Genomic DNA, 13,001 nt, shown 5'->3' on the forward strand with positions numbered 1-13,001 from the left:
GTTTTGGTTCCATAGTGTAGCGGTTAGCACGCCTGCCTCGGAAGTAGAGAGTCCTGGGTTTGATTCCCAGAGGCACAACATACTTGTCTGTTAATCCTCCTCTTGTGAGTCACTTTGGATAAAAGTGTTTGCTAAATGTTTTTATTTCTGTGACTAAATCCCAGTTCAGTGAGCTGCAGTTTGGGACCTTTGGTGTTCATCACAGGAGAGAAGGTCAGGCTGAGACTAGAAGAACTGACAGAACAACCACAGGTCATCATCACAGAACTGTTTTTATTCACTTGAGCTAATCTACATGCCAGATTTAACCAAATAAAAAATATAAAACTTTGTTAACACTCCCCAACAAACATAGATGGTAAATTTAGTGAATATGAACGATGAAACATCCAAGGATCGTTTCCGCTCTAGAGTGGTTTGTTGGTTTCAGGTAAAAGGTCGCCAACGGAAATGAACAAAACACTGAACACATTTGGGTTAAACATCCTTGTCATTATAACTTTATAATGCCTTGGTGAGAATAGTTATAATACCATTATTAACATGTTGACTAGCAGCTACATATACACTATCCACAAAGATTTAAATTAATTACTATAATAATTTTATGCTGCACTTTTTTTAAATGATAAAACTTCCGTTTTTTTGTTGGCAAAAACTTCGGTGCTAGTTGAACATAAAGACAAAAGGAAGTAGAAAAACAGACCGTATCTTAGAATGAAGACAAAAGACGTCCGAAAGACAAAATACATTCAAACACTATGAAATACTGTGGCCGGGCAGAGGGAGGCGCCATGTCAATGTACACACAACATATACAACTGGGTTCTCCTGGATTTTTGTTCTCAATATAATATTGATTGAATATAATCTATAAACATATAAGACATATAAAGACCCCCCCCTCCCCTCCCCCATATCTACAGCAGCGTTTCTCTAACTTTTCCAACCAACTCTGACCAACTTTGACCACAGATTTAAATGACCTACATCACACTTTACGTTAGAAATCGTTTTAAATCAGTTTTACTCACTCATGGTCTCTATCGACGGTAATTGGTCGAATGGTCGTCAGTCAAACAGGGTCCGACATAGTCTCACGTCCCAACGTGATTCAAAGGCCCATACAAAAAGTTGCCGTTGGTTGTTGTTGTTTCGGCCACAGTAAAACCGAGGTCCGTGTCAACTTTTACAGCTCTGTTCCTCTTCGCTCCTCTGGGAAAACTGACACTAAACTCCAAAGTTGATCACCGTACACCGTACCGTCGGTTACATACACCGACATTACGATGACGTCTTTCTCTCTTGGCGACCGATCTAAAAACATAACGTTCGGTGAGGCCTGGTTGTTTTTAGCACACGGACTTACCCGACAGCGATTTTCACGCAGCATCTCGCGTGCTTTTTCACAGCCAATCAACGTTCGATAAAATCGATGTAGTAAATGGTGGCGCACTACGTAAACAAAACAAAGTACACTGTCAAGCTCATCTTCGGGTTATAAAGTGGTCACTTTATGGTCATGTTATATTCAGGGATTATCTTGAGTCACGTCAAATGTAAATTGGCTGCGTAAAAATTTGTTTTTCCGAAAAATCCGTGAATTGCCACCGGCCACTATAGTGTATGTCTATGAAGATTCATCTTCAAGAGTCATCCAGGCCATGGTCTCTTGGATGAGAGGTGAAACGTCTTCTTTTAGAAAATGCACGTCCAGTTGCCTAACAGAACTTTTCCACCTTCACCATAGTGTAGTTCAACAGAGGATTTCCTTCAACACGAGCCAATCACCTGTGGCTGCGGCGCTGGTTTCATTTTCTTATTTAGTAAACAATTCTTCTGGGGAGCTCATCATTTGACACCCGAGGCCATGGATCACCAACATGAGGGCGCCACATAGTGGCGTTAAGGAGATTAAGTAGAACATGGTATTAAGAAAGGACAGGAGGTTGAACCATCGACCCCTGTGAGGGCACATTTATTTTCCACAACAAACATGCAACAGGGTTATCACTATTCAATAAAGATCGATAGATTTAGAAGCCCTTTACTGGATCGACCAATCACAGCCACTCTCTACTTCGTAGACTAACTCTGGCATTAAAGAAAATGAACACATAAGTTGGTGAAGGTCAAATGGGAACTTTAAATATAAAACATTTAGAAGTTTTTCAAATAATCAGACAGAGAGCGACCGACCACTGAGGGATGATGACATCCAACATTTCTACCAGGCGTTAGTTCAACACACACACACACACACACACTGAGAAACAGCTACAAACATACAGTGAATTTGCTCATGTAATATTTAGAGAAAGAAATTCAGTTACTCAGTGAAGAGAGAATAATGTCAACACTTTACACTTTTGTTTCCCACCTCTCATCAAGTAAAACAACAACAGGATTATATTCAGAAAAATGTTTAAATGTTACCCTTGTAGAGGCAGTTGCTTTAAAAAAAAATCATCAAAAATATATATATATATATATATTTTTTTTTTTTTACAGGGCATGAGAACGTGGACATTCTGACCTCTGACCTTTATTTATTTTACAAAGTGGGAGGTAGGCATCCCTGGAACAGAAATTTCAAAAACAAAATCTTTGCTACACAATAATGTAGATCTCAAAAATAGTAAATTGCATAAACACCAACACTTTCTGTCTTAAATATCAGAGCATTCTTTATCCTACGGCTCAAAACCAATGAATTCTGTACAAACCTGAAAAGTTGTGGAGGTCTTTCACCTCCTCCTTCACCTCCTCCTTCACCTCCTCTACCTCCTCCTCCTCCTCCGACACCACTGACATTTGAAACTTTGAACTTCTTAATGAAACTTCAGTCTGAAAGGAAACATTTCCCTGATAGTTCAGTGTGACGGTGATAAGAGACGACATGAGACTGACTGGATCACATGATAAAGACGCTCTCTCGTTGGTGGCTTGTGGATTTCCTCAGTACCAAAAATGGTGGAATTCAGAATGGAATGCATGGCAGGAGAAAAAGTTTTAAAATAATAATAAAGGAATGTCTAAAAACTACCTCTAGGTCACCACCCGGTGGTGGCAGTGGAAACATGCTGTAAAAACAATACTGGCATATATTTATCATTCAAAGAGATATAAGTGAATCATCAGAGACCAGACCAAGAACAACATCAGGTACAAATGGTTGAGGTTTGGATATGTGTTAGTTTGGGTTTACTTCATAAAATATTGTATTAGTTTTTGTACAACTGACACCTCATGGCACATGTTTAAAGGTTGGGAACAGCGTTTAGTTTTGTTGGTTCACCCTGATGATGCCAAGAGGACGGGGTCAAAGGGCAGGTGAGTGGACGGATACATATTTACACTTTATCAATTAGCAAGATTTGGCACAATAAGCAGAGACTCTCCATGTATATATATATATACTGTATATATGTATACACACACACACACATATATATATATATATATAGTATACACAGAATTAGGCTATAACTGTGACGTATGAAATCAAATTTCTATCCCACCAATCGGTCAATGTTCTCTACTCTTCTGTTACAGTTGCCCAAACTTTCTTGTTCTTTCCGATGTCAACGAATGTGCAACTAAATTTTAGTAATTTGTTCTAATAAAATTAATTAAAAACACATTCCAGGCCAAAATCTAGAGTAGCTGTAAATATATGACATATACAGTATATAAAACCAATCCTAATCCTAACCCCTGGTAATCCTCTGAAGACACTGGACAAAAAGACAACGATGTGTGAGTGACAGACAGTCACCGCTGCTCCATGTCCTCTAATAAACCCAACAGACCCACAGACCACAGCCACTGACCCACAGACCACGGCCAGTGACCCACAGACCCCAGCCCCTGACCCACAGACAACAGCCAGTGACCCATAGACCACAGCCAGTGACCAACAGACCACAGCCACTGACCCACAGACCACGGCCAGTGACCCACAGACCACAGTTAGTGACCCACAGACCCCAGCCACTGACCCACAGAACACAGCCAGTGACCCACAGACCACGGCCAGTGACCCACAGACCACAGCCAGTGACCCATAGACCACAGCCAGTGACCAACAGACCACAGCCACTGACCCATAGACCATAGCCAGTGACCAACAGACCACAGCCACTGACCCACAGAACACAGCCAGTGACCCATAGACCACAGTTAGTGACCCACAGACCACAGTTAGTGACCCACAGACCCCAGCCACTGACCCACAGAACACAGCCAGTGACCCACAGACCACGGCCAGTGACCCACAGACCACAGCCACTGACCCACAGACCACGGCCAGTGACCCACAGACCCCAGCCCCTGCCCCACAGACCACAGCCACTGACCCACAGACCACGGCCAGTGACCCACAGACCACGGCCAGTGACCCACAGACCCCAGCCCCTGCCCCACAGACCACAGCCAGTGACCCACAGACCACAGTTAGTGACCCACAGACCCCAGCCACTGACCCATAGACCACAGCCAGTGACCCACAGACCACAGCCACCGACCCACAGACCACAGCCACTGACCCACAGACCACAGCCACTGACCCACAGACCACAGCCAGTGCAACATGTCATACGTTTGTCAGCAGTTCCTGACACTGGTCTAATGGGTTGCCAGATCTGATGAATCCACGTTTATGTTTCAGTAAAAAATAAAATGAATTTACAGCAGGGCCTGAACCTGATCCTTTAAATATAAGCAGGGCCTGAACCTGATCCTTTAGATATAAATGTATATCACACCTGAAGATGTCGATTATATAGAACACATTTGACATTTGTAATAAAAACAAATGAACTTGATGACCTCACTGGCCGGCGACAACCAATCACTGCCAAGTTTAGTAACTGAAAACCCTGTTCAGTAGAATTCATCATATATTTGGGGACAAAAATATACTGCACTGTCCTTTATCTCAGTTTGAATGAAACATCACGTGTGTGTGTGTGCGTGCGTGTTGGACAGCAGCCAACAGACCACTGGCTGGACCAACAATGTCTGACCCACTGACCAACAGTGTCTGTTGACTGGACCGTGTCACAGACTCTCCACAGTTTGATAATCCAACGACTTCCTGTCCTCATACGACATCACTTCCTGTGTCCTGCCCTCAGTTTTCCACTAACCGTTGACAATGCTTCACTAACCTAACCTGAGTGTGTCCAGTGTCAGGTTAGATTCCTCAAACACTAAGAGCCAGGCATCAAATCAGTACTGGGGAAAAAACTGTTTGTTTTTTTTTTGTTGTTGTTTTTCTACTTATGTTATATAATAATAATTGAATTTGTTATTTGGCCCAAGACACAGGCTGCCACAGGAGGCGCCATTAGGATAGTGGTTCTGCATTATGTGTTGTATTGTTAACTGTTCAACACTGCTGAAATCCCATTGGCTGTCAGACTATGACAAAAAGATTACAGATGATCTTTTTTTTTAGATCAACTCTCTGTACATTTGTTATTGTTTATCTTTCTCTGAAGGTTAGCATTAGCCGTAGCCCTGCTCCATTAACGTCCAGCTTAGGTTTGAGCTCAAATGTCACCAAAGACTCTGTGAAGACAACATGCTGCTGGTGCGGGTCAGTAACTAGCACAGTAACCTGGGCTACTCTGATCACAGCCCCAGTGTCTTCCTCTGCCCCGGCCACTCCCTCTGAACGTCGGTTGTTTTTTTGTTTGTTGTGGGTTTTACCACCGTTCATCTGCCTGTTCTCCAGACTTCAGGACTTGGGTTTCTGTAGCAGCTGGACTTCAGTCCTTCAGGTTGTCTTCACCGATGCCCTGGGCCGACAGCTCCGTCAGAACGTTGTTCAGATAGTTGGGGTCGGGGTAGCCGTGGCCCGTCAGGTTGGAGCCAAATTCTGTTTTGTGGTGGATCTCATTCCAGACAACTGTGTCCGACTCTCCTGTGGTGCTGGACGTTCCGATGGTGAAGATGAGACGTCGATCCCAGGCCGTGATCAACAGCTTCAGGACCTGGAGCGACACATTAGAAAGAACAGGAAACATCAGAACATTTGTCAGAACATTTGTCAGATCAGCAGAACGTTCCTGCGTTGTGCTTGTTTTTATACTTTTTCCTAGCACCCGCTTAGCTTAGCTGTGAAATCCAGTATAATAAGTATGAGTATCAATCAGATTAATCACAGTGGTGGCCCGGTGGTCAAGGAAGAGGACTTTGGTTCTACTACTTTATAATAACTGAGCAGCTCGACACCACGAGTTATGAAGCAACAAAGTTAAGTACAGAACGTCACCAACGTTACCAACGTCTCCAACGTCTCCTGTCTCACCCACCTTCCTGCCTTTGTCATTGTCGGGGAGGTAGCAGTGTCGAGGGAACCCTCTCGCACTGAACTTCTTCCCGGGGTTGGGATGTTCGTTGGTCTGAAGAACAGAAACGGTGTTTAGAACGTTTCTGTGAATCCAGAAACACTGGTGAAGATGTTTCTCTCTGTGTCCACTGACCAGTACTCAATCAGTACTACAGGCTCCCTGTGGTAGTACTAGAAATTCATACAGGCTCCTTGCAGTAGTACTACATATTACTACAGGCTCCCTGACTGATGATTGGATTATCATTTTAAATTTAAATCATTTTTAATAATACATTTTGCTGAGGTTTTTGACACATTGTCTCTGTCAGTCAGTGGTTGCTGCTCCCCCTGTGGTCAACAACAGTATCTGCAGTTTGATGTTGTTGATAATGAACTTCTGTTTCTGTTCAAGGCGTGATCTCCTCTGAGATGACACGTTTCACCAATGTAGAAAAGTACTGTGTACTGTGTCAGAGTACACAGTACACGTACATACAGTCTATGGTGTCTATGACCACAAAGGGCTACATTTGGTCAGGCGGATGTTGACAGACCTGGATTCCGGCAGGAATGTCGTAGACGATCCGAATAGTTTTGGAGTCGTTGTAGCCGGGCAGGCAGTGAGGGATGACGTGGTACTCCATCTTCCCAGGAGGCTGCGTGCCTGTTTTTTCCCCATATATGGTTTTGCAGGTTGGGCACTGCAGACTGCCATCCTGCTATGAAGTAAAAGAATAAAAATGAAGGGAAAAAAAAATCACTTCCTTTTTTGTGCATACAGTATTTTCCCACCTTTTCTATTCATTTTACGTTTCTCTCATAATGACAGAAAATGACTGTAAGGATTCGAACCAGCAAATGTCAGACAATAAATCTTTAACCACGAGGCAACAGGCTGCAGAGTGGAACCAGAGTGGAACCAGAGTGGAACCAGAGTGGAACCATACCAGTGTTCTTGCCCACCTTGTTGCCGTTGTTGTACATGGCCACCAGGCACAGCAGATGGTACATGTGGCCACACTTGCCAAGTTTTCCGACCAGCTCTGGCTTGATGCCTTTGTACTGCAGGACGCCTTCGTAGCCTGATGACATCACCAGTCTCTCCATGCAAATGGTACAATCCTGGAAAAGTAAAAAAAAAAAGGTTTTTCCTTCTGTTCCCACTGTGTGACGTCTTGTCAAAGTGGAGTTCTTACTTCATCTGGAACCACTTTAATCTTCTCTGTGAATCTCCGAACCACATCCTCTGGGTTTTTCCCTGAGATGATGAAGAAAGAGAGATGGATCAGAGAGGAAGACAAAATGGAGACTGCTGTCAATCTTCACACTGCAGGAAATGCAGTGAAAGACCAGCTGGACCGCTGGTCCTCATACCCCTGAATAACAGCCCCATCTGTCTGTCAATCTCAGCACTGTCACAGCTACAGTTTGACACATTGTACCAGGTGTAAAACAACTCTTTCACACATGGTAATCTGTTTTTTTTACCTCAGTAACATGACTCTGGTCCTGTTCTGAACTACTTTACCTTTAAATGCTAATGAGCCAAAACATGCTCCGCCCACTTCTCCTGTGTGAGAATACCAGTGGACAGCAGTGAGCAGTGAGGGATTCTGGGACAGAACACTTCTTCTTCTTCTTGATTCAGAAGAAGAAGCTCCACAACAAACTGCACACACTGTTATTATCGGCCCGGTGTTAGCATATTATGTAATATCTGTAAGAATCGTTATCGGTTTTTCCTCCAATATTGAAAACCGATAAAGCAATGCCTGGGTTTCAAGAAATGACGACTGCCCTAAAAATAGTTTAATGCCGCGGCTAAAGACCAATCAGACACCTCCGTAACTTAACACTTCACCACTGCCCCGATATATCGGTATTGGTTGAAATCGGTGTTCGGACAATATCGGATATCTGCAAAAAAGTTATCATCGACATCCCTAATACGGGGATGTGACTTTTAGACCCTATCACCTGACTAGCTGTAACCTGAGGCCTGCACTCATCACTGGTAATGGACCAGATTACAGGTCCAGGACCAGGGGCGGAGACTAGGCTGAAGAGTGTGTCTCTGATTGGCTGCTTCTTCTTCTCACCTCTCCTCAGGTGCTTCTTCTTGGTTTTGCGCCTCATGCCGTTGATCCCTTGGACAGGCTTCAGGTCACTCTTGTTGATGACCGGTGGGTGGAGAATGGGTTTGGGCGCCCGAGTCAAGCAGACGGGTAGACCTGCAGCGCACATCAGGATCCCTGTCATACCTGAAACACACAGCGACAACAGGGGGAAACTGAATAGACCTAGGAGCCATAGACTGTGACAACAACTGTGTACAGTATGTAGATGAAGAGTAACCTGCTAGGGCCGGGTGGACCGGTCCAGAACTGGTCAGGTTCTTCACTGGGAGGGCAGGAACACTGTCACAGGAGAAAACAAACACCATTACTGCCCAGAGATCAAGTGCTGGGTCAGGGCCTGGAAGTAGTCCGCTCTCATATGAACATAACTTCAACACAGTCTAAGTTGAGGGTGGACTGCATGGATGTGTCCAGAGAAGATATATATGAGAAGATAATACTGTGTTTGTCTGATATACTGACTGATAACTGCACTGCACCGGCAGCATCCAGTCCTATGATGATTGTTGTTAGCATATAAGCTAACAACAGCTAATACCACACATCACTCCTAACAACAGCTAACAGCAGCTAATACCACACATCACTTAGTCTGAACGATGTTTGCTGCGTTAAGAGACAAGCAGAAGAAAAACGTTGACTTCAATATAAAGGTAGATAGATTAGTGTTAGTAGGAAGTAAATAGATAAGTGTTAGTAGGTTAGTAGAAGTAGATCGATTAGTGTTAGTAGGTTAGTAGGAAGTAAATAGATTAGTATTAGTAGGTTAGTAGGTTTGTAAAAGTAGATAGATTAGTGGTAGTAGGTTAGTAGAAGAAGATAGATTAGTGTTAGTAGGAAGTAAATAGATAAGTGTTAGTAGGTTAGTAGGAAGTAGATTGATTAGTGTTAGCATTATTTGGTTAGTAGGAAGTAAATAGAATAGTGTTAGTAGGTTAGTAGGTTGGTAGGAAGTAAATAGATTAGTGTTAGTAGGAAGTAAATAGATAAGTGTTAGTAGGTTAGTAGGTTTGTAAAAGTAGATAGATTAGTGGTAGTAGGTTAGTAGAAGTCGATAGATTAGTGTTAGTAGGTGTAGGTTAGTAGGGTCGTAGAAGTAGATAGATTAGTGGTAGTAGGTTAGTAGAAGTAGATAGATTAGTATTAGTAGGTTAGTAGGTTGGTAGGAAGTAAATAGATTAGTATTAGTAGGTTAGTAGGTTGGTAGGAAGTAAATAGATAAGTGTTAGTAGGTTAGTAGGAAGTAACTAGATTAGTGTTAGTAGGAAGTAAATAGAATAGTGTTAGTAGGTTAGTAGGAAGTAGATTGATTAGTGTTAGCATTATTTGGTTAGTAGGAAGTAAATAGATTAGTATTAGTAGGTTAGTAGGTTGGTAGGAAGTAAATAGATAAGTGTTAGTAGGTTAGTAGGAAGTAACTAGATTAGTGTTAGTAGGAAGTAAATAGATAAGTGTTAGTAGGTTAGTAGGAAGTAGATTGATTAGTGTTAGCATTATTTGGTTAGTAGGAAGTAAATAGATTAGTGTTAGTAGGTTAGTAGGAAGTAACTAGATTAGTGTTAGTAGGTTAGTAGAAGTAGATCGATTAGTGTTAGTAGGTTAGTAGAAGAAGATAGATTAGTGTTAGCATTATTTGGTTAGTAGGAAGTAAATAGATTAGTGTTAGTAGGTTAGTAGGAAGTAACTAGATTAGTGTTAGTAGGAAGTAAATAGATTAGTGTTAGTAGGAAGTAAATAGAATAGTGTTAGTAGGTTAGTAGAAGTCGATAGATTAGTGTTAGTAGGAAGTAAATAGAATAGTGTTAGTAGGTTAGTAGAAGTAGATCGATTAGTGTTAGTAGGTTAGTAGGAAGTAAATAGAATAGTGTTAGTAGGTTAGTAGAAGAAGATAGATTAGTGTTAGCATTAGTTGGTTAGTAGGAAGTAAATAGATTAGTATTAGTAGGTTAGTAGGTTGGTAGGAAGTAAATAGATAAGTGTTAGTAGGTTAGTGGGTTAGTAAATAGAATAGTGTTAGTAGGTTAGTAGGAAGTAACTAGATTAGTGTTAGTAGGTGTAGGTTAGTAGGGTCGTAGAAGTAGATAGATTAGTATTAGTAGGTTAGTAGGTTGGTAGGAAGTAAATAGATAAGTGTTAGTAGGTTAGTAGAAGTAAAAAGATTAGTGTTAGTGTTGTTTGATGGTTGTTTGAATCATTTATTTAAATGTCAATTATTGTAGTAGTATATAGTATTCTTTCCCATGTAGACATCAGTGCAGTATTTGGGCTGTAGATTTATATGCACATACTGCACATACAGTATGTGTGCAGACAAGTGGACTGTATATGGGGGTGTATGTCATATACTGTTTCTTTTTTAAATACTATTGTTTTTTATTTCCCAGTACTTCTATTTCTATTTGTACATCTATTTATAGACATTTGTTTTGATCAGTACTTGATATCACTAACAAATTATTATTGATTATTTATGTAGTTTTTACTTTTTATTTTTTTATTTTGTATGTTTACTGTTGATTGATTGTTGATTGTAAATTAAAGTGTCTGCTAAATGTATTGTAATGTAATGTAATTTAGATATACTGTAATACACGAATAAAGTAATAATAAAGACATCAAACCAAAGATGCCCCTGTTGCTATGGTAACCCTGTATCTGTAAACACACTGTGAGCATAGCTGCTGATGTGTAGACGATCATAATATCAACCAGCAGATGGTGCCACTCCTAATATTTGTGCATATAAGACAGGGTAATAACACCACGCTAACCTCCCGCTAACCTTCCAAATGGAAATTTAGCCAAACTTTGACATGTTTCGTCCCAACCTGGGACTCTGGATCAGGTGTCGTCCTAAAGTCCTTTATTATCCATCCATCCATCCTTCCATCCATCCATCCATCCATCCATGTTCAACCACTTATCCGTTACCGGGTCGCGGGGGCAGCAGTTTCCATGACCACCACCCAAACCACACTGCACCGTACCAACCGCCCCCTAAACCTTCCTGCAGGTGGTGAGTCCACTGGAAGGTACCAACTGCCCTGACCGGGATTCGATCTTGCCCAGGAGGTGAACCCTGGGGTTCCACACCAATGACAGAGACAGAGACCAAAGACATTGCCTCTGGGCCAAAGCACCACTAGTCCTTTATTATTGAAGAGAAAAATGTTTTTTATGTCATTAACCCCTAATTACCTTTCAGGAGGCATGGGGGCGCTGGAGTCAAATCCAGGAACACCCTGGACCGTTGGCCACACACAGAGACAAACATCACTCACATCAACACAGTTTTACATCTAAACCAAAGAACCGGGAGAAAAAGCCACGCAGAGACGGACGGTGGAACCCGTGACCTTCTGACTAATGTTACCATCAGAGATGTGTGGAATTCTGAGGATGTTTTTGACACCAGGTCACAACCTGCTGCTTGGTCTGGTCTAGAACCAGGAAGTACTTTTCAAATATGACCAGTTTGAGATGAAAAGTCAGCTGGACCTAAATCCTTAAAACAGGACTGGAGGGGTTAAAAACCACAGTCAGTCTGAACTGGTCTGAACTGGTCTGAACTGGACCATAACCCACTTTAAAATCTGACTTAGATTGAACCAAATCTGAGAAGGAAATGAAAGCATCAGTCAGCATTAGCAGTAGCATTAGCAGTAGCATTAGCATTAGCTTCAGTCAAAGTCCAAATAGTCCAAACATCCTTACCCTGGTGGAACAGCTCCTCTGGTCGAACCCATGGACGTGCGCTGCGTGCCGGGCCGGTTCAGGTTGTTCTGTCCGTTGATGGTAATAACATGGTGACCATGGGTGGATGACAGCGATGGTGTCACAGAGGAACGGGAAAAGTTGGCAGAGGAAAGTGGCAGCTGCACCTGTTCAGCTTTGGCTTGCCCCCCCCCCACACCGATGTTGTTATTGTTGGCACTGGAGGCCACGGCTGTTGGAGACCACAGGCTGGTTCCACCAAAGGTGCTGCTTTGACGCACTACTTTGAGGGTTCCTGCGGCTCCACCGTAGAGTTTACGACGCTGAGATGCTAGGATAGCATTAGAGGCCGCTCTAGTACTGTTTACAAGAATGCACTGCTGGCAGGAGCAGGGCTGACCAGAACTGGCTCCGACGGGCCAGGACTGGGACTTGGGGATGGAACCCATGATGAGCGGGTAGGCCAGATCCATGCGTCTGCGCAGGCGTCGCTTACGCTGGCTCTGCTTGTTGGTCTGAGACATGCTGTTGAAGTCGATGAGGTAGCAGAAGCCCAGAGAGGTGAGGTCCAACCAGGGGTGCTGCTTCTCATAGGCGTTCTGGATGCTGACGCAGATTTCCATGTCGTAAGGCGTCCACAGACCGCTGTCATTCTCCCACTCCCACACCACGCCTTTACCAGGGGCAGACGACGGCTCGTAGAAGTTCCTCTGCACTGGCCTCATGGTGCCTGAAGGACAGGAAGGAGACGTGAGGACAATCAAAGACCTCATATATGTTTGTGTCACATGACCGGCTGTTCAAACACC

General features: G+C 42.9%; 1 protein-coding gene across 2 annotated transcripts in view; it reads right to left on the reverse strand.

The window, feature by feature from the left end:
• Positions 1 to 4,450: 4,450 nt before the first annotated feature.
• The window catches only part of dtx1 (deltex 1, E3 ubiquitin ligase), a 14,417-nt gene continuing 5,866 nt past the window's right edge, over positions 4,451 to 13,001 (reverse strand). The window contains exons 3-11 of one of the 2 annotated variants that reach the window (XM_008336910.3): positions 12,193 to 12,922; positions 8,696 to 8,757; positions 8,440 to 8,601; positions 7,537 to 7,598; positions 7,304 to 7,462; positions 6,895 to 7,056; positions 6,321 to 6,410; positions 4,736 to 5,999; positions 4,451 to 4,704 (exon numbers count right to left, since the gene is read on the reverse strand). In XM_008336910.3, the coding sequence (XP_008335132.1) occupies positions 5,775 to 5,999; positions 6,321 to 6,410; positions 6,895 to 7,056; positions 7,304 to 7,462; positions 7,537 to 7,598; positions 8,440 to 8,601; positions 8,696 to 8,757; positions 12,193 to 12,922 (1,652 nt within the window). In that variant the 3' untranslated portion in view covers positions 4,451 to 4,704; positions 4,736 to 5,774. Of the gene's footprint in view, positions 4,705 to 4,735; positions 6,000 to 6,320; positions 6,411 to 6,894; positions 7,060 to 7,303; positions 7,463 to 7,536; positions 7,599 to 8,439; positions 8,602 to 8,695; positions 8,758 to 12,192; positions 12,923 to 13,001 lie in introns of both variants that reach the window. The other variant, XM_025053461.1, reaches the window with a different exon arrangement.

The sequence above is a fragment of the Cynoglossus semilaevis genome, chromosome Z, assembly GCF_000523025.1.
Source record: "Cynoglossus semilaevis isolate Cse_v1.0 chromosome Z, Cse_v1.0, whole genome shotgun sequence".
Classification (NCBI taxonomy): Eukaryota; Metazoa; Chordata; class Actinopteri; order Pleuronectiformes; family Cynoglossidae; genus Cynoglossus; species Cynoglossus semilaevis.